Source organism: Eucyclogobius newberryi, unplaced genomic scaffold (genome assembly GCF_026437365.1).
Source record: "Eucyclogobius newberryi isolate DKJ021-1_F unplaced genomic scaffold, fEucNew1.0.hap1 SCAF_17, whole genome shotgun sequence".
In the NCBI taxonomy this organism is placed as follows: domain Eukaryota; kingdom Metazoa; phylum Chordata; class Actinopteri; order Gobiiformes; family Gobiidae; genus Eucyclogobius; species Eucyclogobius newberryi.
The window spans coordinates 1,370,938-1,391,358 of record NW_027315801.1 but is presented as its reverse complement, the minus strand read 5'-3'; the positions used below and the strand labels follow the sequence as shown (position 1 = coordinate 1,391,358).

The window sequence follows — 20,421 nt, the reverse complement described above, 5'->3', positions numbered from 1 at the left end:
CAATTTCCGTCGTGTATTTTAATCACAACTTTATCACAGGTACATGCGGGGCATCACTTGCTCGCGAACTGGTAAAAACTTACATACTCAAGGGAAGTGCGCCCTCTATTGGGGAGCACTAATAATGACACTATTGCACACAATAACACATTCACATTAAGAGGAGCAGAATATAGCACATACAATTCTCTAGTGCAATATACCACATCGATGAAATTTAATTACATATTTTCAAGGTCTCTCTTTATAGAGGAAAGGGCAGGTAGATTGAAAAATAGGTAGCTCAATTAGCACCAAATGCTTGAAAATGTCAGTAAGCATTTCACAGTCATTTCATTGTTCTCAGTTACCCTACTACAATGGCAAACATAAGTCGTCATTAGATCATGGGCATAACTAAGATATACAGAGAATACATTTTTCACAACACATCAAACATACATTTTCACAGGCTTAAACAAGGGGTTCATTCTGGTAGTTTGGCAAGAGGCAGGCGACAGCAAACAGTTGATTGATGCTGCCAGAAAGAGACAAGGGGACCACGGTGCAGAACAGTTTGTGTTCTTTCACCCTTCGAAGGAGGCGCGCGATGTGGACTCTGAGTCTGGCAATGGACCGAATCTTCCAGACGTCGGCTTTAGATCGCCGCCCCCTCTTCTTTAGGAAGGCGGGTATGTTGACCTTGTAGGGGACAAAATCTTCTCCAAAAACATTCTTGTCCACCATCATCGCCATTGAGGTCTTCATGAGAGACCCTAGACCGGACCACTTCACGAGCTCCCTGTCGCCAATGCAGCCTTCATACAGAGGGGAAACAAACGTGACTGGACCGTGCGGGGCGATCCCAATCAGCCCCTTAAAAGTGCTGTGCGACTTGTAGCTGGAGTGCGTGTTGCTACGCGGCGTTTGGCAGCGCAGCTCGGGGCAGTCCAGGATGACGTGGGTGTTTGCGTAGTTGGAGAAGACCTCTGGCATGTTCTGCTTAATGGTTTCCTCGTCTAGCCAAATGCCAATAGCTCCAAGCACCGCATACAGAACGTGTGCCCAGGTGTTGATTATGCTGCTCACGGTGGACTGGTGGACCTTAAATCTGTTCGCCAGTTCCTCTTGCACCAGGCCCAGTGACAAGTAAGTCATAAAAAGAAAAAAATCATCAATGGGCTGAAGAAACTGCAGATAGAAAAGGAAAGGGGAATTATTTATCATCCTTAAGATGTTACAACTTCAGAAAAATAATTGTAGTCCAATAAAAAAATAATAATAAAACCATATTTTTACCTTTGAAGCAGGATAGCAGGCGTCACCATATCAGGTAAAACTGGTTCTATCTGGTTCCAGAAAGACAGCAAGTGGCCATAACTTGCAAACCTGTTGAGGAGACAAACGTTTTGTTCACGTCCAAAATAATATTCTCACCCTTACTTACCAAAACTATTTACAATGGAAAACAAGAGATCATAGAAATGTGTTATTCAGAGTAAAGTTAATTAAATCACATATTCACGAAAACATTTGTTGCAGGCCGCCGCACCAAGATCTTAGCTGCCACTCCAAGTTTTGGTCCTGTCCATAATCAACTGTATTTGTATCTTTTTCTATTTTTTTGGCATTTCATTCCAAACTGAAATAGCTCGCTCACCTTGTGTAAAGCCTGATATCACCATCCGAGGCAGCAAACCGCTCCAAGCCGAACTTGCAGTTGATGGCCATCTCCTCCAATTCCCTCCGGTGTGCCGCATTCTCAGACCAGAGCGCTTCAGTCGGGCTGACGATTAAATCCACGGCACCGGGCTCAACAGGGGAGCAGTAGTCATGGTCAGGATTGGCTACATACAAGGAGGGGGGGGCTTCGACTGCCTTCTCTTCCCCCAAATCCCGAGGCGTGATGCAGGATGGGAGTAGTTGTTCCATTCAAACAGAACGGGCAGAGCTCCTCGTTGTAACGTCAGGCGCCCCTGTAGGGTCGAGGGCGAGATCATATCCTCAGTCAAAAAATGCCGACTACAGACTCCCGAGTTGTCTGCCAGTTGCGTTTGAGCCCTCCGAAAATTAACGCACCACTTTTCCCGTAGCTTACCACCTTCCGGTACGGCGAAAAAACTCAACGCAGAGTTACATCGTGCGGAAGACAAACATCTGGGGACACAACAACTGTAGCTTGATGCGCCGTCCTGTCTTTTCAGGAAGCAAACCCTTGTCCTTTTAGACGTCATTGTGCAGACACGCAGCCGCACCCAAAATGTTCGGGGAGAAGACGGACTCCCAGCTGACTTTTAACCCATCGCAGCGGCCAATGAGCTTAAATCACTTGTACAGTTGCTCTTGAGAACCGTTGTTTTGAAATTTCCATATTTTATAACAATAACCACTCACTTTCTCTAGGTGAGACGTTTCCCACAACACGAATTGCATTAGAGCTCCATCTAACGGCAGCAAACGGGACTCTAATTATTCTATCATCATTATACAACAGAACATGGCCAACGTTTTATTTTACATGATAAAAATAGGCCTACTGTTGCAAAGTGTTGGTCCAAGGAGCCCAACAAAACACCTGTACGTCCTTCGAGTCAAGTTGTTCACCCACGGGACTTTACCGATCGATCAATGCATCATTTTCGATCGTCACCATTTGGAGGACGCCGCTGTCGTCGCATCGATGTCTCGCGTTCGACTGTGCGGCCTGGCTCCTCCAGACCGTGCGCGGCCACATGCGGAAGTACTGACGTGTTCACTCCATTCAGGGCCAGTGCAGCGAGGCTAGTCCGAGCCGGGGTAGTAGCGATACAGCGGCCGCATCAGGTAAGACGAAAACACCCACGCGCCGGGATTTTCAATCAATCTACGGCGGGCGCGCTTTCCCCGGAACGATTAGTCGCCAAGTGCGTCGGCGTTTCCCCGCGAAAGGCGCATTCTACGGCGTGGACGAGCCTTCTGTGCGTTAGCGTCGGCTCGGCTAGATTGATAACCGCTACGAGCGAGACCGCAGGAAGTGAGTTGTCACGGTCGCGTTGCTTCCTGGGACTTGTAGTCCGGCGCGGGCTCGTTTGCGCTGGAACAGATTGTACGATGAACTACACGTAGCTGTACTTGCCCGGAAAGCCTTGAACGCAGGGGCTTGTGGGAAATGCAGTGACGTATTTACGTTTCAATGCAACGTAGTGCTTGGGAATTTCAGGTAAAAGACTACAATACCCGTGTTGGTGAGTAATTTGGGCTAAAGGGCACCAGCGCTAGTTAGCTCTGACCAATTTTCACCTGTATTTGAATTACTCAACTATTATTTTAAGAAGGAAAAACAAGGCACGCTGTATAAAATGTGGGTTTTTATGTGACCACGGCCTGAATTAGGTGTATTCTATTCTTTATTCTCGTTTATTTGCTTTCTGATTAGCATGCAAGCTATTTCTCTGCGGTTACAGTGGAGCTAACAGCCTAAAACATCACTGTTTTATACATTTACGCTGTCATTACTTATGGATTTTGATCAGGCGTGTGTCCAGCATTGGGATAGTTCAGACATAACGAGAGCAATGTTATGACATTCCATAAATAGTTTCGACAATGACCAGGCTGGCTATATTTTGCTATCATTTTGTGCCAAACGAATCCAAATCAACGGCCTTGCTCTTGTTTTTCCCCCTGAGTTACAGTTTTGAGTTGTTTTCAGTTCGTAAGAAGAGACTTTTTGGGGCAGATTTTGGTCTATTTTTTGTGGCATTGAAGACATTTTCTATAAATACATTTACAGGTCAATGGGGGTCGTGTCTTTTTACTTTGGTCTGGTTGGAAGGACATTTGTAAAACCTTATTCACTGGTTCATTCTGCTTATTGGCCATTGATGTGTTTAAGCTTCATGTAATGTGTAATTTCCCTCATCATTTTGAGCCCCCTGGAGTGTCGACAGATGTGTGATTGTGCCCTATATTCTGATCATTTGTATCAAACATCAACCATATGTTATTACAGTGGCGTCATTCAATCAAAATATAATAGGCAAGTTCTGATTTTATCTGCAATACACGATTTGTAAATACTCTCTACCTAGAAGCCTTCATTATATGGTTAAAAATATATTTAAAAATCTTGATGTGCAATAGAAATATTAACTATTCTATTTAATAAAAAAAAAATTAACTGACGATTATTGTGAGAAGAAACATCACAACATAACGTTTATTGACCTGTAAAGCAAACGTAAAATCCTTAATTTTCTTTCTTTGAATTTAAATGACGTAATTAGATTGTCATGATTATATTTTTTTAGTTCTTAAAATTACATGATTAATTGTGGTGATCAATTGACCTCCTTAATCCTGATATTAACATATCAAAACTTTTGGTCAAAAATATTCCTTTTGCCATTTTCCCCTTGACCGTGTACTAGACAATAGGATAGGCAAGAGTCATTTAACGTGAATATTGTTTCATAAGTGTAAATAAATGAAACGACGTTCATGTGGCGAATGAAGAATTCTAAAATGGCTTGTTACTGTCTAAAAACTGGCGAATAAAGCTGTACAAAAGACGCTCTGTTGAACCTGTCGGCTCTTGTTTGTTTGCTGTCATTTCAGTTTAATTGATGTTTACATGCATTTACACTTTCAGAATCAGAAAAGGTTTATTGCCATTGTTAACGAACAAAATTCAAAAACATTGGAACTTGTCTTGGTGGTTCGATTCAACACAAAACAATAAAACAATGAATAAGTCAGATTATTATTATTATTATAATAATAATAATAGTAATAGTAGAATAAAAATAAAGTTAAAAAATAGGCTTAACATGTACACAAATTGACATATATACAGATGTTGTGTTGTTGTTGTTTTTAATGGCGGCTGGCAGCCAACTGAAAGGTGCATTTACCGCCATCTACTGTAGTTGTAGATCTTCAAAGTATGTGTTTTATGCCTTACCGTAAAAAAAGACAAAAAAAGAGAGAGAAAATAAATAATTCAACAAACAAAATAAAAAAAAGCACCAGTATAAAGTCGTCTTCTTCTTCTACTTCCACCTACTGTAGTTTTACGACTTCTTCATCTTTGGTGTTTTACGGTGGCTGGTATCCAAGTGTTACATTGCCGCCAGACTTGCACGTCCAGTAGGGGGCGCTCCAGCCATTGCATGATAGGGTGCTTTACGATATCACATGCATTCCATTCGGCTTTGAAGACTTAGAGAAAGAGAGGGAAAGAAAGCAAATTATGTGTGTCAGGTCAAGTCTAAAGACGTACAACTGACAGTAGGTGGCGCTAATGTGACACTTGGATACCAACCGCCATAAAAGGCCAAAGAAGAAGAAGAAGAAGCAGGCCCAATAACGCCATTCTGACCATACTCTTCGCTCACCTGGACATATCGTTGCGGTCCTGACCCGACGCACTTATTACCGTCCTCACTACAAAAGCAATTACAAATGTAATTCTATTGACCACTTAAGTTTTACTATTGACGATATGATGCCGTCTTCCCTAGTGACATTTACTGTAAAAAGAAGGAGGGATGGAAAAATAGATTAGATTTAGCGTTTGTTAACACTGATCTAAGAGTTATTTTTGCTAAGGAATTCCTCGTATTACTTTTTGGTTTTGAATTAAAGGTAATACAAAACAAAGATTTGAAATTCTGGTCAAATGGTAATATTGGCCTGAGAATATTAATGTTTTCCACTTTCAATCACAAAAGACTGTAAAATGATTAATGGCACAAGCAATACAGTCAACCCAAGAAGTTTTACAAGTAGCATCCTATAACATTAACTGAACGCAATAGTCCATCATTCAAAAAAAAGTAGTTGTGCTTTTCCGGTTGGGCTGTGCTTGGGTAAACAATATCGGACCGGGCTCTTTTTGTAATAAATGACGAAACAAATGATTTAAAATGAATACAAAGAAATGCTAACCAATAATGTGGAGGGTAAACACACGTGAGTATTGTATTGCATAGAAATAACCACAGCCGTGTCTGATACAAGTTTTGCGTTTCAGAATGTCAGAAGGGGACAGTGCTGGGGAGTCGATCCATGGAAAACCATCGGTAGTCGGTGTCTTTTTTACGCGGATCGGACAGGTAAAGTTGATCGACTGTAACTACTACTCTGTTTGATGGAGAAGGTTTCAGTTCAGTTGCAATCTCCTTTTGAGTATGACGACCGAAAAGAAAAGAGTTCCGTTTGTGCATTATAGTATGGCATAGTCTGTCAAAAATAACCAATTTAGAGGTCTTATAATTTGTGATTCAAACAACTGTGGATTGCTCATATCATTGGGAATTGAATGTAGTTATTGTTTTTCGTTTACTTCATTTAATGGACACATGTATCTGAAATTGCCATATATTAATGTATTTATTTATTTAACATGGATTCCCTCATCAAAAAAATACCTTTGACAAATCCTATTTAGTAAGTCTTTTTCCCCCCCTCAAAAGTCTAAAAAAGCACTTTCCAAATTGTCAGTTTTTCTTTTGAAATCATTGCCAGACGCATTTTTGTCATCAAAGTACGTAGTTTATCTCCCCTAATATAATTCCCTCTTCAGCCAGGAGATGGCGCTTTATCTCAATTCCTTACGTGGGAAAGCCCTGATTGATCTAAAGTCATGTGTATCTAAAATTGTCAAATTTCTTTTAATATAACAAAAAAATTACTGAATTTAGTTAAAAATTTGTCCCTTTTCTACAAATTGTATTTTCTAATTTAACAAATGTCATAATTCTTTTTTTTCTTTTTTTTCATTATTTATTTTATTTATTTTTATTTTATTTATTGGTTTGGCTTTTCTACACGTCTTTTTTACAGATATAAAACACACTAAAACACATTCATAAATAAATCAGCGGTAAAGGTACCCGGCTCATTCTTCTTCACTCCTAAGTAATCACGATTATCAATGAACTTATCATCTTGACGTCCCTAATCATGACAGACCCTCAACATCCTCTTTCTTCTATGTTTGCTGCAAATTTAAAGATTCTTCTCATCTCATCTTAAAACATGAAATGCCAAAAACAGAGGCACAAAATCGCGGACAGTAAAAATACAAATAGTGCAGTATGTGTGTCCTTAAACGCCCTAAAAAGCCGCACTCGTTCCTTGTGTTTTGGGACAGGTCTATCAGTCATGGCTGGACAAGTCGACGCCGTTCTACACAATGAGATGGGCGTCGACCTTATTAATGACCGCAGTCTACATGATCAGAGTGTACATACTACAGGTAACACACACGCACGCACGCACGCATGCAAGCACGCACGCACACACAGTAATCTGACTAAATTGAAGTTCGCTAAACTGTAAGATATTATTTTTCCTGATGTATCAACGTTATTTAGTGCATTTTTTTTAGTTTTAGCTTGTTTAATTGTCTTTTTGGTGGGTAAATATGTGGTGATGGTGCGGTATATTTTAGATTTTTTTTGTGTGTGACTGTTATGTCAATTTTTGTTGTGAATTTAAAAAAACTCGGACCAGCACCTTTAGATTAAAAATGACTTCAGGAAGGCAGTCTAAACATCTTGATTTAAAAACAATGTGTGGATGACAAACTTCTTTCTTACCATTTACCACTCCTGGACAAATTAAATATGAAATATGCCACGCTCGTTATGCTATGTCATTTTACTATATTTATAAAATGTTTGTCCCCGAAAATAAGATAAACGAGGACCGATTGAAGCTAGAGGACCCTCAAAAATGTCTGCAGTTCACACTTTTACGGTATTCTTCTTTTATTCGTCTCCTTTTGCAGGGTTGGTACATAGTAACTTATGCTTTGGGAATCTACCACCTCAACCTCTTCATCGCTTTCCTATCGCCAAAAGTGGACCCGTCGCTGCTTGACGAAGGTAGGTCGGAGGTCGCGGCGTGAACATCGAAGCGCATGTCGAGCGGTGAATAAAATGTGTTTCCCTCGTTCCAGATGACGGCCCGGCTCTTCCGACCAAGCAGAACGAGGAGTTTCGTCCGTTCATCCGGAGGTTACCGGAGTTCAAATTCTGGTGCGTTTTTCGCCCGTTCGAAAGAAGAAACGTCACGATTACGACGCCGTGGGCTAAAAACGGCAGAAAAAGCATCCAAGCATGTTAGGATTACGTTTGTAGAGATTGCGTGTACAGAATGTGCTTGCTGCTTTTCACTGCTCACAAATGACTCTTATCTTTCTCTTCACATAAGACAAAACCCACTTCCTAAATATTCACGCTTCAAGGTGCGACATGAGATTGTGTCCATGAGAATGAGACAAACGTTAAACATTTACAATCAATAGTGCAACGCAGGTCACAATTGTTATTTATGGTATTAATTATTTACTCAACACCACATATCCCTTTTTTCCATTCAAATGTAATGCGCGGGGAAAACGTTTGAATGTTATTTTCCTCATATCTGTTCAATCTTGTGGCAATTTTGTCTTGCGAGATCTAGTCCAATCCTTTACATCATAACATTTCATTTAAATTCCAAACGGTAATTCCTCCCTCTTTGTTATGGCATGACCTCTACCTACAGCCACGTGTCGACCGGCTCCGCTCCCCCAGACCCCTTCACTTTGGAGCGTTTTGGAACTGTTGTGGAAAATATATATTAATGATCCACAGAACCGTAAATATTGAATGAACGTGAGAGTGAATGTCTGTGTGTCCCATGTCTCTGTGGTAAGTAACCATGCGACGAGCTGGCCCCGGTCATCACTCGCGGCCCCGGTCATCACTCGCGGGCCCCGGTCATCACTCGCGGCCCCAGTATCACTTGCGGCCCGGCCCCAGTCACTATCACTCGCGGCCCCAGTATCACTCGCAGTATCACTCGCGGCCCCAGTATCACTCGCGGCCCCAGTATCACTCGCGGCCCCAGTATCACTCGCAGTATCACTCGCGGCCCCAGTATCACTCGCAGTATCACTCGCGGCCCCAGTATCACTCGCGGCCCCAGTATCACTCGCGGCCCCAGTATCACTCGCGGCCCCAGTATCACTCGCGGCCCCAGTATCACTCGCGGCCCCAGTATCACTCGCGGCCCCAGTATCACTCGCGGCCCCAGTATCACTCGCGGCCCCAGTATCACTCGCACTCGCGGCCCCAGTATCACTCGCACTCGGGGCCCCAGTATCACTCGCACTCGGGGCCCCAGTCGCTCGCACTCGGGGCCCCAGTCGCTCGCACTCGGGGCCCCAGTCGCTCGCACTCGGGGCCCCAGTCGCTCGTGGCCCCCAATGGGAAGTGGTAGAAGATGAATGACATTAATGATCTATTTCTGAGCTTTGGTGAGTTCTGAAATGGAATAAGAGAGAAGAGGTGTGGAGAGGACTGTCCATGGACCACACCCTCTCACCTAACTCTGACCTCAAGCCTCAGTGCTTTAAGTATTCTGTACCTGAAATGTACAGCTACCACATGTTGATTAACTTTCACACATGACAGATGCAGACTAAAAAAACTCGTTTCCAGCTTATTCTCATATTAATGTCTGGATGAATCACATGCATTAACACTAATTAACGAGAACGTAGATATCACAGAACGCTCCTGTTCATGGTGCTCTGCGTTTCCATGGCAAACACGCAGTAGGCGAGGGAAGGTGTTCTGAGGCGTTCTGTAGCGATGAGCCCTCGTTCTGGGAGCTTGTACCACTCACAGCCCCCTTCGGGACCCTCAAACGGGGCTGTATGGTTCACTTATGGCAGACTCTTTCAGACCGTCTCGATCCGCTCCAAAGTGAACCGGTGGAAACGTGCCTTCTGTCACATCGGCTGCTCGTGTCCAAACAGAAGTAACGTTCTAAACCAGGATCATCTTGTAAAACATACTTAGGCCAAGAACAAATGGTGTGTTTTCCGGCATCCCGACCGAGCTGGATTTGAAAATGATGAAAACCCGACCTTGAACATTTTATCGTACGTTTCGACAATGTCAAATTGTGAGAGCGAATCCAAAAGCCGCGGGAAAAAAATCATCGCCATTAAAATCGCCGCGCTTTTGATCGGTTTCGTTTTACCCACGGGCGCATCCATGTTTGCAGATGCTCCATTTGGGCAGCGTGCAGACTGGTTGCCATGGCGGGGCGATATGCACGCCCGGGGTTTCAACGGTGAAGTTATTTGGCGTGACAGTCGAAAAAGTGCCCACATCATCCAGTGACGATAAGAAAAATGGTGAACGTAGAAGTCTTAGACATTTTTTAACGACTACGGCGCGGGGACCACAACAGAGCAGTAATGACTAAAAAGTTGTCTGCGAATGACTCTTTCCTGTGGTTGGATTAAGATAAGATAAGATATTCCTTTATTGTCCCACATGGGGAAATTTCATTGGTGCAACGCAGGTAGATACAGAGGTAGATCCAGAAGAACAGATCACTTATAGGAAGTCTGAAAAACACTTTCAGTAGAAGATCTCCTATAAATAAATAAAAACTCCCATAGACAAATAAATACATAAATACATAAATACCATTGCATGTGATCACGACAGTAATTGCACATGAATATGTGTCACGACAGCACATAGATTGCACATGAATTTCACATGAATTCCAACAGCAATTGCACATATGACAGAGTTGCACATCAGTATTAGGTTAGGTCAGTATTGCGAGTGTTCAGTACTAACAGTTTTTGTTATAAAGTCTGACAGCAGCAGGAAGGAAAGACCTACGGAACCTTTCCTTCGCACATCGAGGGTGGATCAGTCTCTCACTGAAGCTGCTCTCCAGAGCAGAGAGAGTGTCCTGCAGGGGGTGACACTCATGGTCCAGCATAGATGTGAATCTAGCCAGGACCCTCCTGTCCCCCACCTCCTGCACCGAGTCCAGAGCACAGCCCAGGACGGAGCTGGACTTCTTGATGACCCTGTCTAGCCTCTTCCTCTCCCTCTCTGTGATGCTGCTGCTCCAGCAGGCCACACCGTACAGGAGGGCTGATGCCACCACAGAGTCGTAGAAGGTCTTCAGGAGTGGCCCTGTCACTCCAAAAGACCTGAGTCTCCTCAGGAGGTAGAGCCGACTCTGGCTCTTCCTGTACAGTGCGTCTGTGTTATGAGTCCAGTCCAGTTTGTGGTTCAGATGAACACCCAGGTACTTGTATGAGTCCACTCTCTCAATGTCCCGTCCCTGGATGTTCACTGGTGAGGGGGTAGTGGGGTGGCGTCTGCGGAAATCCACCACCATCTCCTTGGTCTTCCCCGCGTTGATGAGGAGGTGGTTCCGCTGACACCAGTCCACAAAGTCCTGCGCCAGTCCTCTGTATTCCGCGTCATCGTCGTCCGTGATGAGTCCGATGATGGCAGAGTCGTCAGAGAACTTCTGCAGGACACAGCTGTCCGTGTCATGTCTGAAGTCTGCAGTGTAAAGGGTGAAGAGAAAGGGCGCGAGGACAGTGCCCTGGGGCGCCCCCACACTGCAGGTCCGAGTGTCAGACACACAGTTCCGGGCTCTCACAAACTGGGGTCGGTCTGTGAGGTAGTCCAGGATCCACTCTGCCAGGTCATAGTCCACACCAGCCGTCTCCAGCTTGTCCCTCAGGAGCAGCGGCTGGATGGTGTTGAAGGCGCTGGAGAGATCGAAGAACAGGATCCTCACAGAGCTGCCAGGCTTTTCCAGGTGAGAGAGAGAGCGGTGCAGCAGGGAGATGACGGCGTCCTCCACTCCGATGCCAGACCGATATGCAAACTGCAGCGGGTCCATGGCTGAGCTCACGGTGGAGCGGAGGTGGTCCAGGACTAGCCGCTCCAGTGTCTTCATCAGGTGGGACGTGAGAGCCACTGGCCTGAAGCTGTTGAGGTCTTTGGGGCGCGGTGTCTTAGGCACAGGTACCAGACAGGAGGTCTTCCAGACCTGTGGTACCACCCTCAGCTTCAGGCTCATGTTGAAGACATGCTCCATAACTCCACACAGTTCATCTGCGCAGGACCTAAGGAGCCTGGGGCTGATGCCATCAGGTCCTGCTGCCTTCCTCACTTTAATCCTCTTCAGCTCACTCCTCACCTGTGCTGCTGTGACAGTCAGTGGTTGGCAGGGGGACCGTGTGCTGGGGGGATGGGTGAGTCCAGGCGAAGTGGGGAGCTGATGGTCCGGGGCAGATAAGCGAAGAGGAACGGATGCAGGGCATTGTCCAGCTGTGGAAGAGGGAGCATGCAGCTGTGCAGGGGGAGGGGCGGGTGACCGATCAAACCTCAAGAAGTGAGCATTTAAATCATTCACCCACTGTAGATCCCCCTCTGTCTGGGCAGGGGGGATTTTGAAGCCCGAGATGGTTTTCAGGCTCCTCCACACTCCCTGAATGTTCTTTTGCTGCAGCTGCTCCTCCATCCTCCTCTTGTAGCCGGCCTCAGCCTGCCTGATCTTCCTCCTCAGCTCCTTCTGCACAGTCCTCAGCTCCTCCTTGTTCCCTGACCTGAAGGCTCTCTTCTTCTCCTTCAGCAGAGCCTTCAGTTCACGGTTAATCCATGGCTTGTTGTTTGGAAAACACCGCACCGTCCGGGAGGGAACAATGTTCTCAAAACAGAAGTTGATGTAGTCCGTGATGCACTCTGTGATGGTGTTGATGTCCTCCCCATGTGGGTCATAAAGCTCAGTCCAGACGGTGGTGCTGAAGCAGTCCCTCAGAGCCTCCTCGCTCTCAGCAGACCACATCCTCACCTCACGGGACACCACAGGCTGCCTGCGCACGATGGGTTCATACACAGGCCTCAGATGTACAAGGTTGTGGTCCGAGCTGCCCAGGGGAGGGAGGGGGGAAGAGGAATAAGCCTCCTTGGTGTTGGCAAAAAACAAGTCCAATGTTCTATTCTCTCTGGTGGGGCAGGTAACATACTGGGTGTATGTTGGTAGGACAGAAGAGGGAGGAGCGTGGTTAAAGTCACCAGAGATGAGGAAGAGAGCCTGTGGATGCTGTGTTTGCAGCCTACAAGTGCAGGAGAGCAGTGCTTCACAAGCATTTTCAGCATTGGCAGACGGGGTCACATAGACTGCGATTAAAATCACATGTGAGAACTCCCGGGGCAGATAGTATGGCCTCATGCCAATAGCCAATAGTTCAATATCCTTGTTACATAGCTGCTCCTTCACTGTGCAGTGTTCGGGTTTGGACCAGCTCGTGTTCACATACACCGCCAGACCGCCTCCTCTTTTCTTCCCGGATTCTCTAGTTCTGTCCGCCCGCAGCAGATGAAAATTGTCCAAACCTACAATAGAGTCTGGCATTTCTGCTGTTAACCAGGTCTCTGTGAAAATCAAGACGCTGCTGTCCCTATAAATCCTCTGGGACCGCATGAGGCTCGCTAGTGACTAGTGTAGATGTAGAGATGTATTTTAGTGTAGATGTAGAGATGTATTTTATTCAATATCTGCATACTAGGGATGCAGAGCTAAACCCACGTTCAGCTTCAAGTCCGGATTCAAATCCAGAGGTTTAGGTTCAGGTCCGGACCTAATGAGTCTGGACCGTATTTGCATAATGTTACATCGTAACACAAGACACTTGAACAAGGACGACTATCAAACACAAGGATTAACTGCAGTGAAATAAACTCAACTTGTCTGATTTATTCACTGTTTTTAACAGAAGTTACAACTTACAAATCACAAGCTACGAGCTAAACTATAGCTTAACAGTTCACACACATTCATGTGTTTTACTTGAGGAACAAGAGCATGTTGAGTGTTGTTGACAGGGTCAGTCGGGGTCAAGGGTCAAAGCAGCTGTTTCATCTGATACTATGTTTCATCTTTAGACACATTTTCACTCTTTAACGTTCAGATCCTTTAACATCAAAAGTCAGATAAAAACCATCAAACACAAAACACCAGTGTAAATAATGAAGTCACAGCGTAACAGAGTTACAAAAACTATCATAAAAGTCAACTTGAATCACTATAAAGCATCAACTTAGCAGTATCAAAAGTAGAATATGAAAATATTGTACACAACAAATCAAAATAATACATCATATTATCAGCATTAAACACCAGACCATATTTAACAACTGTAGAATACAAATACAAAATACTATTACAAAATATAAACTCTAATGAATGAATGCAGCAATTAAGCAATATTACTTTGACTTTACTTTGTATTTACTTAATGCCAAATACAATCTGGATTTTTTTTTCAGTGTTACCGGAAACACACTTATTTTTTTGGCCTTGCTGTATTTTAGGGAAGTGGGTCGTCTAACTTGTCCCATGTCTGTCTTGTATAGAAACCACTCTTACTGTTATTTCCTCACGCAATTGTCTTTTTCTGTCCATAAACAGAAAGCAAGATTTCCATGCAGTAAAAGTATGTGGCTCAGTTGTCTGTTTAGGCGTGTAAACGTGTTCAGTGGTTCCGTGTTTTCTTAGGAAAACCAGAAATGCAAACCTCCGTCTTTAACGTACCGTGGCGTTCTCTCGCTTGCTTTCGTCGACAGGCATTCGGCGACAAAAGGCATCGTCATCGCCATGGTTTGCACATTTTTCGAGGCCTTCAACGTGCCAGTGTTTTGGCCTATTCTGGTCATGTACTTCATCATGCTCTTCTGCATCACAATGAAGAGGCAGATCAAGGTACGAGCTCCACGTTCTCCTCACTCCACAGTCTATTACTTTTGACTACTATATATACTACCGTATTTTCCGGAGTATAAGTCGCACCAGCCAAAAAATGCAAAATAGAGATGAAAAAAAACACAAGTATAAATATAAGTCGCACCTCGGCCAAAACTATGGAAAAAAGTGCCACTTATAGTCCGGAATATACGGTATTAAGTCTCCCCAAGTACTACAAGTTTTAGTGTTGCATATTGTGAAAAAATATCACAAATTACTCACGATTATTGACAATACGACCAAACGGCACTGTATAATGAATGATCGTTCCTTTATATATTGTTTTCTAATGTGAATAATATGAATAAATACAAATCATTTAGGTTTAGTGTAAATTGAATGTATTATTAAGATGTATTTTATTCGTTCTTATATTTTTCTGAATCAACCATTCAATTTCCTGAATAATCTCAATCTTACTATCGACTGAGCAATTTATCTTGATATTTTTTATGTCTGCGATGATTATGAAACAAAGACAGTCCTTCCTACTTCCTGTGCAAACACAGGAGGGTCTACAACCTCAGCACGAAGAGACCCTTCAAGTGTTCGGACGATCAAATTACGGGTCACACTGGTCCAAACCCACAGCAAAAACTCTTTCACGTCGACCTCCCTAACGCAGTGTGACAACGACCTCAGTCCTGTTTTTATTCTCGTTTGATTTCACACACGTGTTTCTCTGATTGGTTAATCCGCCTGTCAATCACGACAAAGAAACAGTTCCAGACACATCTTTGTAAAGTACCGTATTTTACCGTATATAAGTCGCACCTTTTTTCATAGTTTGGCCGGGGTGAGACTTGTACTCCGGTGGTAGAGGAATATCACATATAACTCGCTCTGGAGTTTGTGGAGTTGTTTCGAAGTGACACAGAGGAAGAAGAATTCAATTGATTTAGTGATTTGGGGTAAAACTGATGCTTTGCTAAACTTGTTAGCATGTTAGCATGTTCTTTATGCTATAGTTCTCTGAATAAGATAAGATAAGATATTCCTTTATTGTCCCACATGGGGAAATTTCATTGGTGCAACGCAGGAAGATACAGAGGTAGATCCAGAAGAACAGATCACTTATAGGAAGTCTGAAAAACACTTTCAGTAGAAGATCTGTTCATATGTTACGTTAACATACCAGACACTTACCACAGTTCTGTCTGTGCCTCATGTAGCTGAAGGTGTTAGCGTTAGCATACGTCATGTAGCTGAAGGTGTTAGCGTTAGCATACGTCATGTAGCTGAAGGTGTTAGCGTTAGCATACGTCATGTAGCTGAAGGTGTTAGCGTTAGCATACGTCATGTAGCTGAAGGTGTTAGCGTTAGCATACGTCATGTAGCTGAAGGTGTTAGCGTTAGCATACGTCATGTAGCTGAAGGTGTTAGCGTTAGCATACGTCATGTAGCTGAAGGTGTTAGCGTTAGCATACGTCATGTAGCTGAAGGTGTTAGCGTTAGCATACGTCATGTAGCTGAAGGTGTTAGCGTTAGCATACGTCATGTAGCTGAAGGTGTTAGCGTTAGCATACGTCATGTAGCTGAAGGTGTTAGCGTTAGCATACGTCATGTAGCTGAAGGTGTTAGCGTTAGCATACGTCATGTAGCTGAAGGTGTTAGCGTTAGCATACGTCATGTAGCTGAAGGTGTTAGCGTTAGCATACGTCATGTAGCTGAAGGTGTTAGCGTTAGCATACGTCATGTAGCTGAAGGTGTTAGCGTTAGCATACGTACACCTATTCACCATGTTCTCTATGTTATTATTTTAAACTGCAGTTCAAGATTAAATATCTGATCTTGGTCTTGGATTTTATCAAATAAATTTCCCCTAAAGTTTCGACCTCTTCTCCAGTGCGACTTATATATGTCTTTTTCTTCTCTCTTATGCAGTTTTTGGCTGATGCGAATACGGTAGTCTTGGTCCTCAGTGCATCAGATTTGTATTTTTACATTACAACATGAAAAAAGTGTTAGTTTCATGTTGTCGTTTTATGTTTCTATTCCACTTACACAGATTTAGTGTTTAAGTTCATTCTATATCTTAACATAATTCACAGTCCTTTCCACGGATTGTAAAACTCCTATAAATGTTATCGGGGGAAATACGGGCCGTGTTTTCCGTCATGTTGCGAACGTCGTGCTAACCGTTGTCCCGTGTGCTTCTTGTCTTTCAGCATATGATCAAGTACAGATACCTGCCGTTCACGCACGGGAAGAGGACGTACAAAGGCAAGGAAGAAACAGGGAAAACGTTCGCTAGCTAAAAAAGAAACAAAAAACGCTCCAAACCACGGGCTCAGATAGCGGCGTCTCGAAGGATTACTTTATTTTCTATAACCGGGCAGTGAAAACATCCGAGCAGTAATTAATTCTTTCCAAACGAGGATCAGAGCAGTTTTAGAAATCAAAAATATTGCCTTGACAGTTTTTTTTTCTTATTTTTTTTCTCAAAGACTGGTGTTTTACGTCTGTTAGTGCGACTCAGTGCTGCCCCCTATGCCTTTCTAAAAACACTTTTTGGGGTGAGTACAAGGTCACGTTATTTAAAATAGGTTTGCGCTCCCGTTCTAGAATTTGATGTACGTAATAAGGACAGACGGAGGGCAGAGGTCTACGTAAACTATGTGAGATTCACCGTTTTTGAAAGAAATATCCAAATTTATGTTGAACCTGTTAATTTCTTTTATGTCTTTAAAGTCGTGTCAATTTACGACAATCACGTCTTTGGTGTTGGGGACGATGTTTTCCGGAGCGTTTCACGTTTGTTTATTTGTGCCGACGGAAAAGTCGTCGAGCTTCGTGCCAGGTTTTGTTTCTGTGATTAATTAACGGCTCGACAAATGTTTAACCGGCAAATTCCACGGTAGAATTCTGACCTGTCCTCCTTAGACCGCCACAAAATCTCCATCGCAAATTATCTGTCAATTTATTTACTGTAATGAAACTTTTGTAACATTAAATATTTAAACCACTAGTCTAGAGTAATGTTATTTAGCCTTTTTTCATTTTTGTTTCTTTTAAACAAATTAATATTTTCTGTCTTAATTCAATCTCCACATAAAAACATGTCGACTAAATTATGATTCAAATTGTAAATGCTGCTCTATTTTGATAAACATTTAAATTTGATTCAGTCGGTTTGTAATGCAGTGAGCCAGTTTCATAAGAGTACCTATTTTTTGTTTTGTTTTTATATTTTCATTCATTTTACTTTGAGCATTGGTAATACAGTAAAATAAAATCAAAGTATTTCCCTTTATTCATTGTAACTTAACCCTTTAAATTGTGTTTTTAATTTCAAGTTAAACCTTTAAAATGTATATTTGAGATGACGTCCAGATTACGAAAAGTAACTACCCTGTTGATTCAGCAAAAGATCTTATGAAACTGGCAGTTTTTGCATAATAACTGTCGGAGAAACGGCAGACGGCTCATTGTTGGCGCCCTCTGTTGTTCAGCTTCAATCACTGCACTTGTAAAATCTACTACAGCCATAAGAAATCGCTATGGTGACGTAGGAATGCATCAAACACCTCCCTAGTATGTGCTTCTCAGAATTCTACACCAAGAAGAAGTTAGGTCTTTAGAACTCCAACAAATAAAGGCAACAAAAATGGACTCTTCATTTAAAAAAAAAGTCGTTTTGTAATTACAGGAAAAATACAGTGGATGGATAGAATTTTTTTTTTTTTTACACAAACCTGACTCCTGTGGCCATGTTAGAATGTCATTGCCTCACCGAAAAACATACCCGAGTTGTGTTTCGTTTCATTCACAAATGTTCCAGTAGCCCTGCTTTTTCCGGCGAGCTACATCAAACGTTCAAAGACGCCATCTCCTCGACCTCGTTCACGTTCCATTGCACACAAAGGAACGGAGAAGCCAATCCTCAAATCAAACTATATAATTCATGTAATTTCTCTGATCTCGTTCTGAACGGATGATATTTAGCATCACTAGATTCTTACCAGAAGCACAACATCAGAAAGCACGGTTTGTTAGCAGTAAGCTCGGATGCTACCTTCACACGCTCCTGTTAATCGTTGCGCAAAACAAAACGCCAAAAGGTTTACACATTCAACTGACATTTTTTTACCGAGGCGTCGACCTAAATTCGGTTTCCGGGTTGACGCTGGCCCAAACCCTCTGCCTGATTCGCCACTTGCGTTCTTGGCGTCTCATGCTAACGCTAACGGCTAAAGGAGAAAATGCAGTGGACTCGAATCTCGCCGCGCTAGCCGAGTCGCTACATTTTCTACAGCATGAGCGTCGAGTGCCGGGTCTACTAATTCGTACATCGCCGAAGCTCGACGTGCTGCAATCTTCCTGTTTTTACCACTTTGACCGCGTTTTCAGTCGAAGAGAAGATGGTGGACTGAATACGTGTGAATGAAACAAAACTCGACTCCTGGTGTGTTTTTGATGAGGAAACAACATTTTAATGAAGATCAAAAAAATTAGATCAGTATAGACCCTTTAAAAATATCTGTGTTGGAAAAAATCTGGTATTTTCAACTTTTTCACACTTGGCCATAATAGCAGAATATTTGGACCTTTTCTTTTTCCTCTTCAGGCATCGGTACTTAATATTTTGGGTGGGTGGGTGTTAGGCATAAAATGTAAACTTCAGTGACAACCAGTTTTGAATTTAAAAAGTAAAATGAATAGACATTTAATTGTATTTTGCCCGTTTCCCCAAAAAAATGTCAACCCGTAATTGTTAGCAAATTTTAAAAGGCGCTAATTCTAGTCATTCCAAGCAAACTGTTGTTCTTTCTTTTGCAGAGGAGACATAAGAAAACAGAAAATTGGGTGCAGATCACAGCATCTTTATTGATTTTTTTGTTTGTTTACTGATACGATTTTCCATTTTACTGTTTGGGGACTTTTCTCTGCTTCATTTTGATTTTGACTGTTTAAAGGGATCAGCCCAAGAACTGGAGGATGTGTACATACGTATATAATATATATTTTAAAGTATGATTTTTTTTTTTTTTTTTTTTTTTTTCTTGAGATTTTGCTTTTCTTTTTTTAAATATTATTTCTGGTTTTCCTCCAACCACCACTGACGCTGTTTCCAATTGTTTGAATCCATTTTGTTTGAAAAGGAGAAAAACTGTTGAAAGCAAAACAATATTTCAATCTGTTCTACGATGTTTCTCATGAATTGCATGTTGTTTTCTTGTGCTATATTTCAAAAGACAAACTTGATTTTATTAACTTAAGTGTAATTTTTTTAACTCCAAATGCTATTAAAGAGGCTGTGTCGCTTCAACAGGACTAAATGATGTTCGTCATGTGTTCATTTGTTCATTTGTGAGTTGTGAGTTGTTTTACTAGTTATAATCGTTTTCAATCCTTTTTTAGCGTACCCGGAGTTGTAGTTTATTGGGTTTGACGAATACTGCCCCGCATTTGAGGCTTTAGTGCTCAAAATTTTTTTTTTTTTTCACCTACCTACCCAATATTCCCACCTACCTGTCGTGCACAAATGGGTTTCAGAGTGATGAAATTTGCTAAGGCAACTGCTAATTTAACAAAAATATAATGTTTAACAGTGAAAAGTAGCCTTCTCAAAATGAAACAGGAAGCTGAAACCCATAAATATAAAATACTTTAAATTAACATGTGTAGCTTGTTAAAGAAGGACTTACTTTGTTTTAGCTCAATATTGCAGTTTTAATTCCCCCCCAAAAAGGGACCTGTTACTCATCTTTTCACCTTGTTACAACTTGTTTAATCATTAGTTCACTTGATGTTGTATTGTGACTTCATTCCTGCATGTTTGAGTTAATCCTGTATTGTCCTGCAACTGAGGGTCCAGTGTTCAAAAAA

At 42.5% G+C, this 20,421-nt stretch overlaps 2 protein-coding genes across 3 annotated transcripts; one reads left to right on the top strand and one right to left on the bottom strand.

The window, feature by feature from the left end:
* Positions 1-314: 314 nt before the first annotated feature.
* LOC140362599 (uncharacterized) lies at positions 315-2,018 on the bottom strand. Its single transcript, XM_072448687.1, has 3 exons — positions 1,640-2,018; positions 1,279-1,368; positions 315-1,170 (listed from the first exon to the last, which is right to left on the bottom strand). The coding sequence occupies exon 3, from the start codon at positions 1,135-1,137 to the stop codon at positions 454-456; it is 684 nt and encodes a 227-aa protein (XP_072304788.1). The 5' UTR covers positions 1,138-1,170; positions 1,279-1,368; positions 1,640-2,018; the 3' UTR covers positions 315-453.
* Positions 2,019-2,668: 650 nt separating this feature from the next.
* Positions 2,669-19,871, top strand: rer1 (retention in endoplasmic reticulum sorting receptor 1). 2 transcript variants are annotated; one of them, XM_072448689.1, is made up of 8 exons: positions 2,669-2,802; positions 5,993-6,074; positions 7,115-7,219; positions 7,754-7,850; positions 7,925-8,003; positions 14,415-14,550; positions 16,761-16,815; positions 19,372-19,871. In XM_072448689.1, the coding sequence occupies exons 2-8, from the start codon at positions 5,994-5,996 to the stop codon at positions 19,380-19,382; spliced, it is 564 nt and encodes a 187-aa protein (XP_072304790.1). In that variant the 5' UTR covers positions 2,669-2,802; position 5,993; the 3' UTR covers positions 19,383-19,871. The 2 variants fall into 2 exon arrangements, with proteins under 2 accessions (XP_072304790.1, XP_072304789.1); XM_072448688.1 differs by lacking the exon at positions 19,372-19,871 and having other exon boundaries at positions 16,761-16,894.
* The last annotated feature ends 550 nt before the right edge of the window (positions 19,872-20,421 follow it).